Source organism: Chinchilla lanigera, unplaced genomic scaffold, assembly GCF_000276665.1.
Source record: "Chinchilla lanigera isolate Chin_1 unplaced genomic scaffold, ChiLan1.0 scaffold00066, whole genome shotgun sequence".
Taxonomy (NCBI): Eukaryota; Metazoa; Chordata; class Mammalia; order Rodentia; family Chinchillidae; genus Chinchilla; species Chinchilla lanigera.
The window spans coordinates 13253467-13266953 of NW_004955467.1; the positions used below are offsets into that span (position 1 = coordinate 13253467).

General features: G+C 51.8%; 1 protein-coding gene across 1 annotated transcript in view; it reads left to right on the forward strand.

Moving 5' to 3' along the window:
* Positions 1–13487, forward strand: part of Trpv3 (transient receptor potential cation channel, subfamily V, member 3) — a 30643-nt gene that overhangs the window by 7368 nt on the left and 9788 nt on the right. Inside the window, exons 4-12 of the mRNA XM_013522250.1 lie at positions 2874–2978; positions 3119–3205; positions 3679–3833; positions 4642–4818; positions 6729–6869; positions 9509–9789; positions 11066–11242; positions 11936–12094; positions 12901–13002. Coding sequence (XP_013377704.1) covers positions 2874–2978; positions 3119–3205; positions 3679–3833; positions 4642–4818; positions 6729–6869; positions 9509–9789; positions 11066–11242; positions 11936–12094; positions 12901–13002 — 1384 coding nt within the window. The remainder of the gene's footprint in view (positions 1–2873; positions 2979–3118; positions 3206–3678; positions 3834–4641; positions 4819–6728; positions 6870–9508; positions 9790–11065; positions 11243–11935; positions 12095–12900; positions 13003–13487) is intronic.

Below are 13487 nucleotides of genomic sequence, written 5' to 3' on the forward strand. Positions count from 1 at the left end.
TGATGTTAGCCCAGCTGAGGTCTCTGAGGAGGAGGTTCCTGGAATAGCCATGTGTTCCCTCCCTGCCCGCTAACAAGTGCTCTATTGTGAGCACCTGGGTAGGTTTTGAGTATGGGGATGGGTCAGTGAAGGAGCAGGCTGGAAAATGAGAGGAGTGGGTAAGCTGACAGGTAAGCGGTCCAGCCACTCAACACCTGTGAGGGCATGGCATGGTGAAATGATGCTTCTCTTTCACTCGCCTCAGGCATGGGCTGTTTAGATGTGCTCATGACCTGCTTCTTAGACCATCGGGAGGTCTCTGTAAGCCCTTGGAAGAGACCTCGTGAAGGCAGGGAGGTGGAGGGAATACAAAGGACCCCTTTCAGCTCCTTGTGCAAGACTGGGCTTAGGAGAGGCGAGAGCTTTTGGAAACTGAGTACAGTAAGACTCACGTGAAAGATGCAACCTTCAAACAATGTTTACAGTTCAGGGTTGTATTGATCTGTCTGTGCATGGGTCCTGTCAGCAGATATCTCCATTTAGCCTCCCCGTCTACCCACCTGACTACTCATTACCCATCCACCCATCCATTTATCTCTCCATCCATGCTTCCATTACCTATTATTTACCTACCCACTCATCTGTCCGTCTGTCTGACCAGCTGGTCTTCATTCTACTCACTTATCTTTCCCTCATCTCTTACCCTCCCATTTATTGGTTCAGTGAAGTCTTCTGATTGTCAGCATTACTGTCGGAGAGTCAAGGAGTCAAGATTCTAGGGAATCAAGGATGATGTAGTTGTAGCCCTGCCATTGAGGAACATGCAGCTGAAGATAATATATTATTCGGAGTCAAGAAAGATATGGCCTCAAGGCATTATGCCCTGGTCTCCCCTAGGGGCCAGTTCTGACCAACCCACTGGAACAATGGCTCTGTTTAACACTGTATCCCTGGCTCCAGGAACAATGCCTGGCACACAGTAGGTGCTCAACAAACACTGAGTAAATGAACCACCGAGGAACCTGGAAAGTTAGGGTAGGATGGAGGTCTGGACAGGGGCCACTTCAACTGGATAGTCCAAAGGCGGATGATCCCAGAGCTGTCCTTGCTTTGAAGTCCAGTGTTTAGGAATCGTCTGACCTAACCACCACCCATTCAGGTAAGGACTCCTGGACCAGAGCTGAAAATTAACTACCTGGTACCACACAGGAGGCAGAGCCTAAGTTAGAACCTAGGCTCTGAGTTCCCATCCAAAGATCTACAACTCCATTTGTCTTCTATTTTGGAAGAAAGATTTGCTTCTAGGTCAAGTGGGAAGTTTTCTCTTGGTGGGCCGGAGCTCGAAGATGAAGGCCAGTGGATTGGCCAGTACTGCTCTCTGCCCTGTTTATGGATGAGCTCTGAGCTTTCTAGGCTCATCTGTGCCTGGGGAAGAGGAGGAACCCCCTAAGTCAGCATGAGTCTCTCCTGCCTGCTCTGTCCGGAGAAGTGGCTGTGTTGGTCAGCCTCCCTGTGGGACTAAGCCTTACTGTTGGTTTCGCCAGAAGCAGCCCCAGAGGGCTGAGTGCAGAGCAACACGGATTGGTTTGGACACCAGCCATTGAATTCTCTAACCAATTTAGCTTCTACCCTGGGGGACTGGGATGACTACGGATAAGCTGCTTCTCCAGATCAAGTCTCAGTTGCCTCATCTGCAGAACGGGACCAGCATCCCTTCCTTGCTGCCTTCCTTCTGAACTTTATACAGCTGAACTGCACTTTGGGACCTCTGCCAGAGTCTTGTGAGGAAGGTGGGGACGTTGGTCCTTTGGGGCCTGGGAAGAGTGAAAGCAGGCAGCAAAGGTGCTTGGAAGCTCATCACCTGGAGAGAGGCCCGGCAGCCAGGAGGCCACTGTGCTGGAGCGGGCACAGGGTTGGTGACTGCTGCAGCAGTTGGTGCAACTGAGGTCACTCTCAGTGTGATCCTCACCATCGTAGTTGTCACCAGAAGGCTCATCTCTGGGTGTGTGATTGCAGTTTCCAAGGTCATGCATATCTGTGTTTGTGGGTGTGTCTGCAGGTGGGGCCAGGCTGCGACTGGCCGGGAGTCACATCTCCAGTGTGCATCTTGGCTCTCCTGGGGCAGCGTTTCCCCTTCTGTGGAGCTCAGCCAGGTCACAGGGACCCAGCCCACGGAGAAGCTAACCCTGGCCCCTGCTTCTCCCCAACACTGCCTGACATGGTTTTCTGGGTTTTCCTTCTTGATGATGAGGGATTGTCAGCCCCGTCCCTTGACCTCTCAAGTTCTCCCTGCTGTACAGCAGCCTTCTCAGCCCATTTTCTGTGGTGACAAACAGTATAGGGGCTGATCAAAGTAGTTGAGAGTGGAGGAGTGGACAGTGCTGGAGCAGCCAGTGACTCCCTCTGGAGCTGGAAAGGAGCCTGTGGAGTGGTCTAGCGGCTTCTCCTTGCAGGTCCTCACTTCATAGCTGCGTTCTGAGGGGCAGCTGGGCAGGAAGGGGGCTCTAGCTCCTGTTGCTCTCTTCCCATCTTTGAAGAGCCTTTGGCACCTGGAGGCAGCTGCAGTCCTCAGGTGGTAGGCACTCATCCCAGGAGTGACTCTTGCTTGGGTTTATCCACCTAGTATTTCTAGTGACCGGAGTCACCCAGCTTTGAATCCAGGCTCTGTCACATCCCTGTGCGTGGCCTTGAGCAAACTGTTTTGCCTCAAAGCCTCCCAGGGCCAGACTGCGACATGAGAGTGAGGACAGTGCCCAAACCTAGGGCCGCCGTGAGGACTGGATGAAGTTGAACGGGCACAGAGCTGGCCAAGGGGGAACACTCAGTGTGGCTGTGACACACGGGTGGACAGATCCTGCCCCAGCTCTAATGGCCTTGTTTGGGTGTCCCCTCAGTGCTCACTTCTTCCTGGAGATAGAAGGCTTTGAGCCCAACCCCACCGTCGCCAAGACCTCCCCGCCCATCTTCTCCAAGCCAATGGACTCCAACATCCGACAGTGGTGAGTCCTGGCCCTGGCTGAACCCTCTGCTCCAGCAGTGGCCAGTGATGCACCCTGGACCACACGGCCAGGCCTGGCTGTGGCATGCTGCCATTGTCTGTTTTAAAATTTGTCATCCCCACGCCCCCTCCCTCTTCCAGCATCTCTGGTAACTGTGATGACATGGACTCCCCTCAGTCTCCTCAGGATGATGTGACCGAGACCCCGTCCAATCCCAACAGTCCAAGGTGAGTCATGTCCTTCCCTTCCTCTCACTGGGGCCACTGAGGGGCAGTGTCAGAGAGACAGGTTCCAGGGACCTATGAGAAAGGGAAAAAAGCCACCATTCCTCACTTGTTGGGACAAATGTCTGGAGGTCAGGACGCATGTAAAATGATACTCTTTCATTATGAAACACTCCAAGCCTTCCCCCAGCAACCTATATTTTGAGGTAACTGCTATGCACAGTTTGGCACATACCTTTCCTGATCATTCCTCCATATACCCAGACATGCATTTCGATATAGCGGATCACATGTAGACTGGAACAGGTGTCTGATAGGGCAACAGGGAGTCCAGGGCCAGAGCATGGATGCAGGGATAGCAGGCACTGTGACAGTCATGTGACATGCTGGGGGGCTGGTGTATGGCCCTGGAGGGTCAGTAGCTCTGATGGGGAAGACAGAGTGGGGTAGTGAGTTAGAAACATTTCTGGCCTTAGTGCAAACCAGGCTAAGGAAGAGCGGAGGCAGAAAAAGAAGCGGCTCAAGAAGCGCATCTTCACAGCTGTTTCCGAGGGCTTCGTGGAGGAGCTGGTAGAGCTGCTGGTGGAACTGCAGGAGCTCTGCAAACGCCGTGGCGGCCTGGATGTGTCTGGTTAGTGCATGGTCCTGGAAGAGGATGCAGGCCTGGAGATACCCACTTTTCTCTACTTGGCTTCTGCTCCATGTCTTGGGGGGTTGGAGTGTGAGGACCTTTGAGTCCTGGGCTAGTAACCTTGAACTTGACTCTGAAAGCAATGGGGTGCCATGGATGGGATTAGGCAAGTGAGGGTCATGGTCTGGCTACTGCATGGAGGATGGGGTAGAACTGGAGAAGGTTGCTGGAGAAGCAGAACTGAGACTCTGACGCAGGGCTAGAGGAAGGCGAGCAGTTTGGTAGAGTTCTTCAGGCAGGGCACTGCCAGGACTCCAGGACAAGGGGCGCGAGGGAGAGGGAGGAGTCCCTGGTTGTACCACTTGGATACGGGAAGCTTGGTGGGTCCCTGATTGTCTAGGGGACCAGGAGAAAAGCAGGTTGAAAGGGAGAGGATAAGTTTTAAAGGGCATGAAAAGGCAGCAGCCAGGGTGGAGGTAGAGATTCCAGGGAGTCAGCACTGAGGTGGACAGTGGGAAGCTGGGCAGGGATGAGACTGCTCCCCAAATGGAGAAGGTGCAGAGGGCAAGAACCAAAGGCCTCAGGTAGGGCTGTCATGGACATGAAGAAGGAGGAAAGGAGAACCAGAGGAAGAACAGCTGAAGAGGAAGGAGGAGCCCGGGAAGTGCGGGGTCAGGGAAAATTATGCAGGCCAGAGGGGGATGGAGCAGAATCTTGAGTGAGGCTGTGTCCTACCTCTCCTGGGCTGGGAGGGCCAAGGGTGGCTGGTCAGTTCTCCCTGTGCCTCCACCCTGTGACCTGCCTGCAGACTTCCTCATGCACAAGCTGACAGCCTCAGACACGGGGAAGACCTGCCTGATGAAGGCCTTGCTAAACATCAATCCCAACACGAAGGAGATCGTGCATATCCTGCTCACCTTTGCAGATGAGAACGACATCCTGGACCAGTTCGTCAATGCTGAGTACACTGAGGAGGCCTATGAAGGTACCTTGCCCACAGGGGCTGTGTAGATGGGTGTCTCCTGGGTTCTCAAGGCCACTGCCAACTATGTCACACAGAAGCTTTGCTGCCAGCAGAAAGCCCTAGCATACAGCATGGTGTGGGCAGGCAGCAGGTACTCGTCTTGTACTTTCTTCTTTCTGCAAATGGTTGGGAGCACTGACTGAGTGCTAGGCATTGTTGCTGGTACTAAGGTACAGTGGGAAACAAATCAGATTTAGGCCATTGCTCTAAATAAGGTAATCTTAGATAGAAAATTCTATCTATGAAAAGAAAAGAAGATAATGGGGCAGAAAGAAATAGGATGGGTAACTGTACAGTGGATGGACAGAGAGATACTTTGACTTGCAGGATGAGAAGGATCTAGAGCAAAACAAGGGCAAGAGCCCTGAAATGGGAATAAGCCTGGAGTGTTCCAGCCATGGAAAGGGGACTAGAGAGCCAGGCAGGGGCCAACAGAGGCAACTATTCATGTCATTATTACCATCATTAATTGTTTCTTTTGGGTCTCAGTTTTGTGGCTTCCCTTGTAGGTGGGCCATGGAGACAAAATTTGGGCTAAAACTGGGGATGTAGCTCAGCGGAAGAGAGCTGGTCTAGCACACACAAGCCTGGGCTTTGATTCCTAGCACTGGGGGCTGGGGGAGGAAATTATTCACTATAGATTGAATAGTGAAATTATTCACTATGGAGTAAGATATGTGCTCAACGTGCTCATCTGAGGTTTTGGAGTCAGTAACTGCCCAGTAAAGTTCAGTACATTTGGCAAAAATGATGGCTTGTGATTGGCCAGCCTGCTGATATGCCAGGGTCCATTAAATGTTGCAGTTTTTCCAGGTGGGAGTCCAGGTTGGGCCCTTGACCCCTCTCCTGGGAGAGAATCATTTTGACTTAGTATTTGAACTCTGCAGACTTTCCAATGGGATTTTGTTATATATAACAAAAAGCCCCAAAGATTGTGATAGTCTACGAGCAATGGAGGAAGGAAGAAGAAATCCAGGAAATACAGCTGTAACTGAGTGCTCAATGCACACAGAGCTGCCTGGCAGTCAAAGCAAAGAGAGAAGCTGGATGAGTCATATAGTGTTCTTAGCCTGTCACAGGGAGGTGACACTAGTCCTGTAGACAACAAGGTGTCAGACCAGTGTCTCAAGCTCGCTTGTCCTGATGCTATTCCCTTTACAGTCCCCGTGTGTTCTTTTCTTGTCAGCACTGCAGGAACACACAGACTCCTCTCTGCTGGCAGTATCCCCACCCCTTATGGATCCAGGGTATTGCTATGTAGTGTGGGCTGGACTTGAACTCACTATGTAGCTCAGGTTGGCTCAAACTCATGGTTATCCTTTTGCCTCAGCCTCCTGAGTGCTGGGATTACAAGCTTACACCATTACTTTCGGCTCAGTAGGCTCCTTTTGAGGACAGGGATTTGTGGATGTCCTTGAGGACAGGGTGGTATGAAGATAGTCTGCTGCCCAGAGTTGACTCACTCAGGCTCTTGGGGTCTCACATTAGAACTGGATTTTTTTTTTTTTTTTTTTTTTTTTTTGAGTGTAATGTCTTTATAAGGCCTTGCTTTTCTGGCATCAGATCCTTACCTCTCTCCTTTCTGGTCTCCCCTTGGCCCTTCCTTCCTTCTCAAATCCATCTTTTGCCTGTGGGCTTGTAGCAGGCTGTGGGTGCCACTCTGGTCTCTGGAGTGGGGAGGAGCAGATTTATTCCTATCTTCCCACAAACCCACCTTATTGCCACCAATTTGCCCCTGATGTTATTACCGTCGGTGATTTCAGGTAGTCCCCACTCCCTGGGGCTTCGGGGCTTCGGGACTAGCGGGGGGCGGGATCACCAGGGGCCTAGGTGCTAAGGGAACCCCCTGCACATTCCTGCCGGGTCCACAGGGCAGACGGCGCTCAACATCGCCATCGAGCGGCGCCAGGGAGACATCGCTGCGATGCTCATCGCCGCGGGGGCCGACGTCAACGCCCACGCCAAAGGGGTCTTCTTCAATCCCAAGTACCAGCACGAAGGCTTCTACTTTGGTAGGTGCGGCCCCAGTCCGCGCGGCTATGGGAGGGGAACTAGGGAAGGGGCATGGGGGAGTGGGAGGAAGGGCTCTCTCTGCATTCTGCGGCACTGTCCCTGCCCCAAGTGGCGCTGGCGGGCTGGAGAGCCCTCTGCTGGGTAGCGGTCCGAGGCCTCGGAGGACAGAGCCTGCCTAGGAAGCAGCTGGGGCAGACCTACCTATCTGAGCAGGACCCCAGGGCCAGCCGGAGAGTGGGGCTGTGGAGATAGATTGGAGTGCTGGGGTGTCACCTGATGGCCTTAGAGGGGACGTGGACATCCACCCGGGGAGCTGTCTGTAGGGAATAGAGACCTGGGAAGGGAGCAATGGGGCAGCCCTGTTTTACAGGGGAGCGGTGATTCTGGGAGGAGATGACCTGCCTTGCCTTGGTGTAGGTGAATGTCCTGGCTTCCAGCTCTGGCCTGTCAGGACTGCAAAGGGGGAGGTGAGAGCAGGAAAATTTCAGACTCACAAACTGGGGAGTCCCAGAGCAACTGGGGTTAGATATGTCAACCTAAGGTTAAAAAAAAGAAAAAAATCAGAGTCTCCAAAAAGTGCTGATAGTGATTGAGAAGAGCAGAGCTCTGCGATGGCAACAGCAGACAGTAATGGAAATACCCTCGCCTTAGCAAACCAAGGGTGTGTTCACATAGGCCTAGGAAAGCCCGAGCTTTTAAAGACAAACACGAGGAGGGTTACCTCAGATATTCTGAAACAGTAATCTTTGGCTACAATGGTTAATAACAAAAGCAGAGTCAGTCGGAGGGTAAACAGAAGACCGGTCTGGGGCAGATGTCCTTGTGAAGTACTTTTTGCACAAGGTCCCTGTGGCCCCTGTGCATGTTGTGGTTCTGCTGTTGAGAGTTACTGTCAAGGCAGCGCTTCTTTCTCAACCTCCCTGCTTTATCTACTTTTGTTTTTTTCTTGATGGCATGGACACAAGTGATTCCATTTTGATCCTGACAAGGGTCCCATTTCTTTCATAGATGCTCTGGTTGAAAAAAAATTGAAACGTGTAATTTCGATATGGCTTATTCACCCACTTTAGTGTACAGTGCTGTTACTGTCACAAATTCTGATTTTTTTTAATTTTAAAAATAAAAGGAGGAAAACATTAACAGACAGACAACATTTTACAACATATCAAAAGAACAGTACAGACAATACGGAGTTACAAACAAAGTGGTAGGGAATTAACAATAGTTGTTGCATTACATATTGATATCTTCAAAGTGGCTTCTCATGAAAACAGATATAGAAATGCAATACTGATCAACCAAGGACTCATTGACAGTATCACAAATTCTTATAGTTGTGTGACCACCACCAGATCAGGACAGGCGACCAGGGGCTCCATTGGGCCAAAACAGTTCTCCAAACAATTTATATGAAAACCCCTTTTCTCCCACCGCATTGTTCAGTAACCACTGATTTGTTTTCTCCTCTGGGTGACCTTTTAATCAGTAGGACTAATTGGGTTTGGAGATCCTGGAGAACAAGGTGGGAGGAAGAGAGGGACCAGGAGGGAAGTAGGAGCCCTCACATCCAGTCCTAGTGCTGTTCCTGGTGCTGTGTGACCATTTGGGAGTCACTTGCCTTTTGTTTTCTTAGCCAAAACATGTCAAGTGCTCCCTATCTGCACCAGGCCCTGTTTTACGTTCTTGAAATATATAAGTAAACAAAACAAAGATCTCTGCCTTCCCGGGACTTATATTCTAAGTGTGGAGAAAGACTATCAATAATAAACATTATAGGCAATAATAAACATTTATAGACTATGTTAGGAAAAGGTAAGGCTATTGAAAAAAAATGCAAAGTAGTGCTGGGGTTATAGCTCAGCGGTACAAGTGCCTGCCTGGCAAGTACAAGGTCCTGAGTTTGGTTCCCAATACCAAAAAAAAAAAAAAAAAAAAAAAAAAAAGCAAAGTAAAGTAGAGGAAGAGGAACCAGAAATTCTGTCTGGAGCTGGAGGGAGGAAGACTTGCAATTTTAAATAAAGTAATTAAGGTGATATTTGAACAAAGAACTGAGGGAAGGGAAAGGATAGGCACTGCAATACAGATACATACAGGTGAGGGAGCAGCTTGTGCAAAGGCCATGAGGTAGAAAAGTGCTCAGTGTGTTTTTGGAGAAAAAAGAAGGCCACTGAAGGGCCTGGGGATATAACTCAGTGGCACAAGCGCCTGCCTGGCAAGCACAAGGTCCTGAGTTTGATTCCTGGTATCAAAACAAACAACAAGGATGAGAAGGCCATTGAAGGGGAGGGAGGAACAAAGGATGGGAGGTGGTTAGGAGATACAGGGTTCCGAGGACTGTTTTGGAACTTGAGCTTTTATGCTGCATAAGGTCGAACATGTGAACAGGTTCCATCTGGCTGCTGCGCTGAGCACAGAGCAGTGGTGGACAGTGGTGAGGGTGGGATCAGGAGACCAGTTAGGCAGCTTGCAGGGATCTAGGTTGGCCTTCCCTGGGACAACGAGCAGATAAGAAGGTTAGGTAATGAATGTTAGGAGCAGTATTGCTGACATGGTTAGGGTATGGGCTCTAGTCCTGGAGTCTGGGGGCCACTGCTTCTGGTCCATGAAGGACTGAGCCCTAGAACTCCCCTTTCTCCAGGTGAGACACCCCTGGCCCTGGCGGCATGCACCAACCAACCTGAGATTGTGCAGCTGCTGATGGAGAACGAGCAGACAGACATCACTTCGCAGGACTCTCGGGGAAACAACATCCTGCACGCACTGGTGACGGTGGCTGAGGACTTCAGGACCCAGAATGACTTCGTAAAGCACATGTATGACATGATCCTGCTAAGGAGCGGCAACTGGGAGCTGGAGACCATGCGCAACAATGATGGCCTCACACCACTGCAACTGGCTGCCAAGATGGGCAAGGCTGAGGTGGGCCATGGCTGCAGGTGGCTGGAGGCTGAGGGTGGGCATAGCCGTCCCTCTGCCAGCTCTGGGGCCTTTCTGAGGGTCCCTCTGTCCACAGCCTGATGGAACCAGGAAGGTTTCACCTTAGGTCTAGAATGCAGTTGTGCCCAACGTGGGTTTCTGAGTGACCACACAGAGCCAGGGAGGTACAGCCTGTGGGTACCAGCTCTGGAGTTTGATCCTACTCCCTGTGGTTCTAACTCTTGTCCTGGGACTTCCTCTCTGGGTTCAGGCTGGGGGAGCCCTGAGGTTGAGGTGACACAATTCTCACATGCTTTGCAGCTGAGCATTCCTGCATGGTGAGGCACCCAAGCAGAGGTTGGATGTCTGACCCTTGAGCTCTTTGGCCTCTTATGAGGACAGGAATTCTGCATAGCTACTCTGGATCCAGAGCCAATGGGCCACTGCTCTGAGATTATGAAGGGACCTCAATCTGTGGATCTGTGGATCAGGACAGAACTTTGAGGCACAATATTCCTAGTAGAATGTGGCTGCAGGCCCTTTGTGCCTTTTTTTTTGAGACAGAGTCTTGCTCTGCAGTTCAGGCTAGCCTTGAACTCACTTTGTAGCCCAGGCTGGCCTCAAAATTGTGTGGGTCCTCCTGCCTCAGCCTCCCAAGTGCTTGGATTACAGGCATGCACCACCACACCTGGCCCTTTGTGTCTTCTGTGATGTGGCTGAGAGCCTTGGTAAAGACTGGGGCTGTTCTGGACATGGATCTTTATGTGACTGGAGCCATGTCTTGGTCTGAGATCAAAATTAAGGCTCACATTCTTCTCAGGGGACAGATTCAGAAGTCTGAGCCTCTTCTGCCGCCTCCAAGCCTGGGAGGGGACTGTGACTCCAGGGAGGCTGCAAGAGAACACTATGCACTGACCCATCTCCCAGGTCAGCTGCCCTGAGGTCCCTGGGTCTGTGGTCAGGGCTGAGGACCACAAGGGACCTTTTTATTCTCTTGTGGGGGAGGAGGAGTTAGATAATGGCCTGAACAGAGATGGAATTGTGTGCCTGCCTCCTCTCTTTTCGCCTACCAACCCCAGGTCGCAGCTTTCTGGAGCTTTGAGGCAAGTCAGATGGTGACTGTAGATTGAGCTTCCTCCAAGGGCTTCCTCCCTGCCTGTCACTGTGACAAGTGCTCTCTCTGCCTCCCCAGCCCAGGGAGGAGGCTTCCTACATGGAAATGGCCCAGGCTCCCAACCCCCATTCAGTGGCTGACAGTTGTTCCACTTCCTGTCCCCAGATCCTGAAGTACATCCTCAGTCGTGAGATCAAGGAGAAGCCGCTCCGGACTCTGTCCAGGAAGTTCACAGACTGGGCGTATGGGCCTGTGTCGTCCTCCCTCTATGACCTCACCAACGTGGATACCACAACAGACAACTCTGTGCTAGAAATCATCGTCTACAACACCAACATTGATGTGGGTCTCCTGGGTGGACCAGGAGGGCAGGGAGCAAGGGCTAGATGTCAGGTCAGGGGCTCAGGGAGCGCTGGAGGGACCAGATGCAGCCAGCTTCCCAGTGTCTGCAGTGCCCCGTCCTTTGTCTCTGGCAGAGCCAGGCCAGGAAGGTCGGGCCTGGGGCTGACACTGGGCTCAGCTGTTCCTGGGCAACCTCAGACTGTAGACCCTAGTGTTAGGGGGGTTTTGGGGCCCCAGAATCCTGGGCAGTTTGGGTGTGGATGAAGGATGGAAGGTGTTGATCATCTCCATCTTATTTCTCTCCCACTCCCCCCGCCGGTTTATACAGCCTGGTTGGGAGGGCAGGAATTTTATAGCTGAGGATTCTGAGGCCTAGAGAAGATTAGGGACTGCCCTGAGGTCACACAGGGAAGCGGGGAAATTGGGGCTGGAGCCTTTTCCTAGCTCTCACTGTGCTGGGACTCTCCTGCCGGAAGTCCCAGCCTCCCGGGGGACTTGGCTGCTGCTGGTATACACTGGAAGGAGCCCTAGGAGCTGGAAATTACCCTCCCAACATTTCCAGCTAAACCAGTCTATAGCACATCATGACTGGCCCTGTTCTGCCAGGGGCCCCTGTGACTCAGAGCTCCTTGGGAAATGGCCCCTCCCTGCCTCTCTCATCTCCGTGGTGACTGGTGACGTTGTACCCCCCAGAACCGACATGAGATGCTGACCCTGGAGCCACTGCACACGCTGCTGCATATGAAGTGGAAGAAGTTTGCCAAGTACATGTTCTTCCTGTCCTTTTGCTTCTATTTTTTCTACAACATCACCCTGACTCTCGTCTCTTACTACCGTCCCCGGGAGCAGGAGGTATGTGGGTCCTGGGGACAGATGGAAGGTCAAAGGTGGAGGAGCTTGGAGCTGCCCCATCTGTAGATGAGGAAACTGAGGCCCAGAGAGGCCAAGAGATTCGCATGAAATGCTACCCCAAAACCCTCAGCAGTGTTAGCAGGGCAGGGGAGGGTGGGAGCCAGGCCTCCTCTCCATTAGTTGTCCTTCAGAATTTTCAGGGAACGGAACACATCTTTGGTAGTTAGTTGGGGTAGACTCTAGGTGCTCAGCCCCAGGCTGACTCAGGTTGCAGGGAGAATTGAGGAATGAGGAACTCCAAGTCCTGCCAGGCTTTCGGTCTGACTCTAGAGAGGGTTGGGTGTTTCTGCTGTGAGGGCTACAGGAAATGTGTGTGTGTGTGTGTGTGTGTGTGTGTGTGTGTGTGTGTGTGTGTGTGTTGGGGCTGGTTGGTCAACTTCCCCAGGACTTTGGGCCTTGGTTTCCCATCTGTCGCTGGGGCACAGTCTGGGCTTTATTTACCTTGCTGGGAGGCCCCGTTGAGTGACTTGGTGAGGTATGTTTTTGGGAAGGACAAATGGAATGGAGCATGTGGGGTTCTTAGTGCAGACTGGCTTGATCACCTAACCATAGAGTTCTGGGTTCCCACTGATGAAGGGTGCAGGGATGCCATATCTCTTCTTACCCTCTGTGGAGATAGGGTTTCCTGCTGCCTCTGATCCTGCCAGAGGTTTTGGCACGCGTATATGTCATAGTCTCTCCCGAGGGACACTGCCCTTCCTGCTGCCTCTTGCGCTCACCTCCTTCCTTCCTTCCTTCCTTCCTAGGACCTCCCACACCCATTGGCCCTGTCACTCAAGATGGGGTGGCTGCAGCTCTTAGGGAGGATGTTTGTTCTCATCTGGGCAACGTGCATCTCTGTGAAAGAGGTGAGTGGGTATCTGAGTCCTTCCAGACTGCCCTGAGAGGCAGGCGGGTGAGAGCAGGCCTGGCTTCCACCCTGCCCTGCTCTGCCAACACTGCTGGGGATTCTGGGAAGGCATTTTCTTTCCAATCTTTAGAGTTTTGAGTTATAACACAGGAACAAATGAGTAAAGAAAGCCTGTCCTAGTTACCTCACTCCATCCATCCATCCCTCCGTCCATCTGTCCATCCATTCATCTGACTATTCACTATTTATCTGTATTTCCAGCCATTTACTCTTCATACTCCTCAACACTGTCCACTGATCTGGTCACCTACATTCTCATATCTACCCATTCATCCATTCAAATACCCATTTAACCTTACCTGCCATCCTTCCATTCTTTGCCCATCCATCTTTCTATCCATCCGTCCGTCCATCCATCCGTCCATCCATCCATCATCCATCCATCCATCCACCCATCATCCACCCATCATCCATCCATCCCCC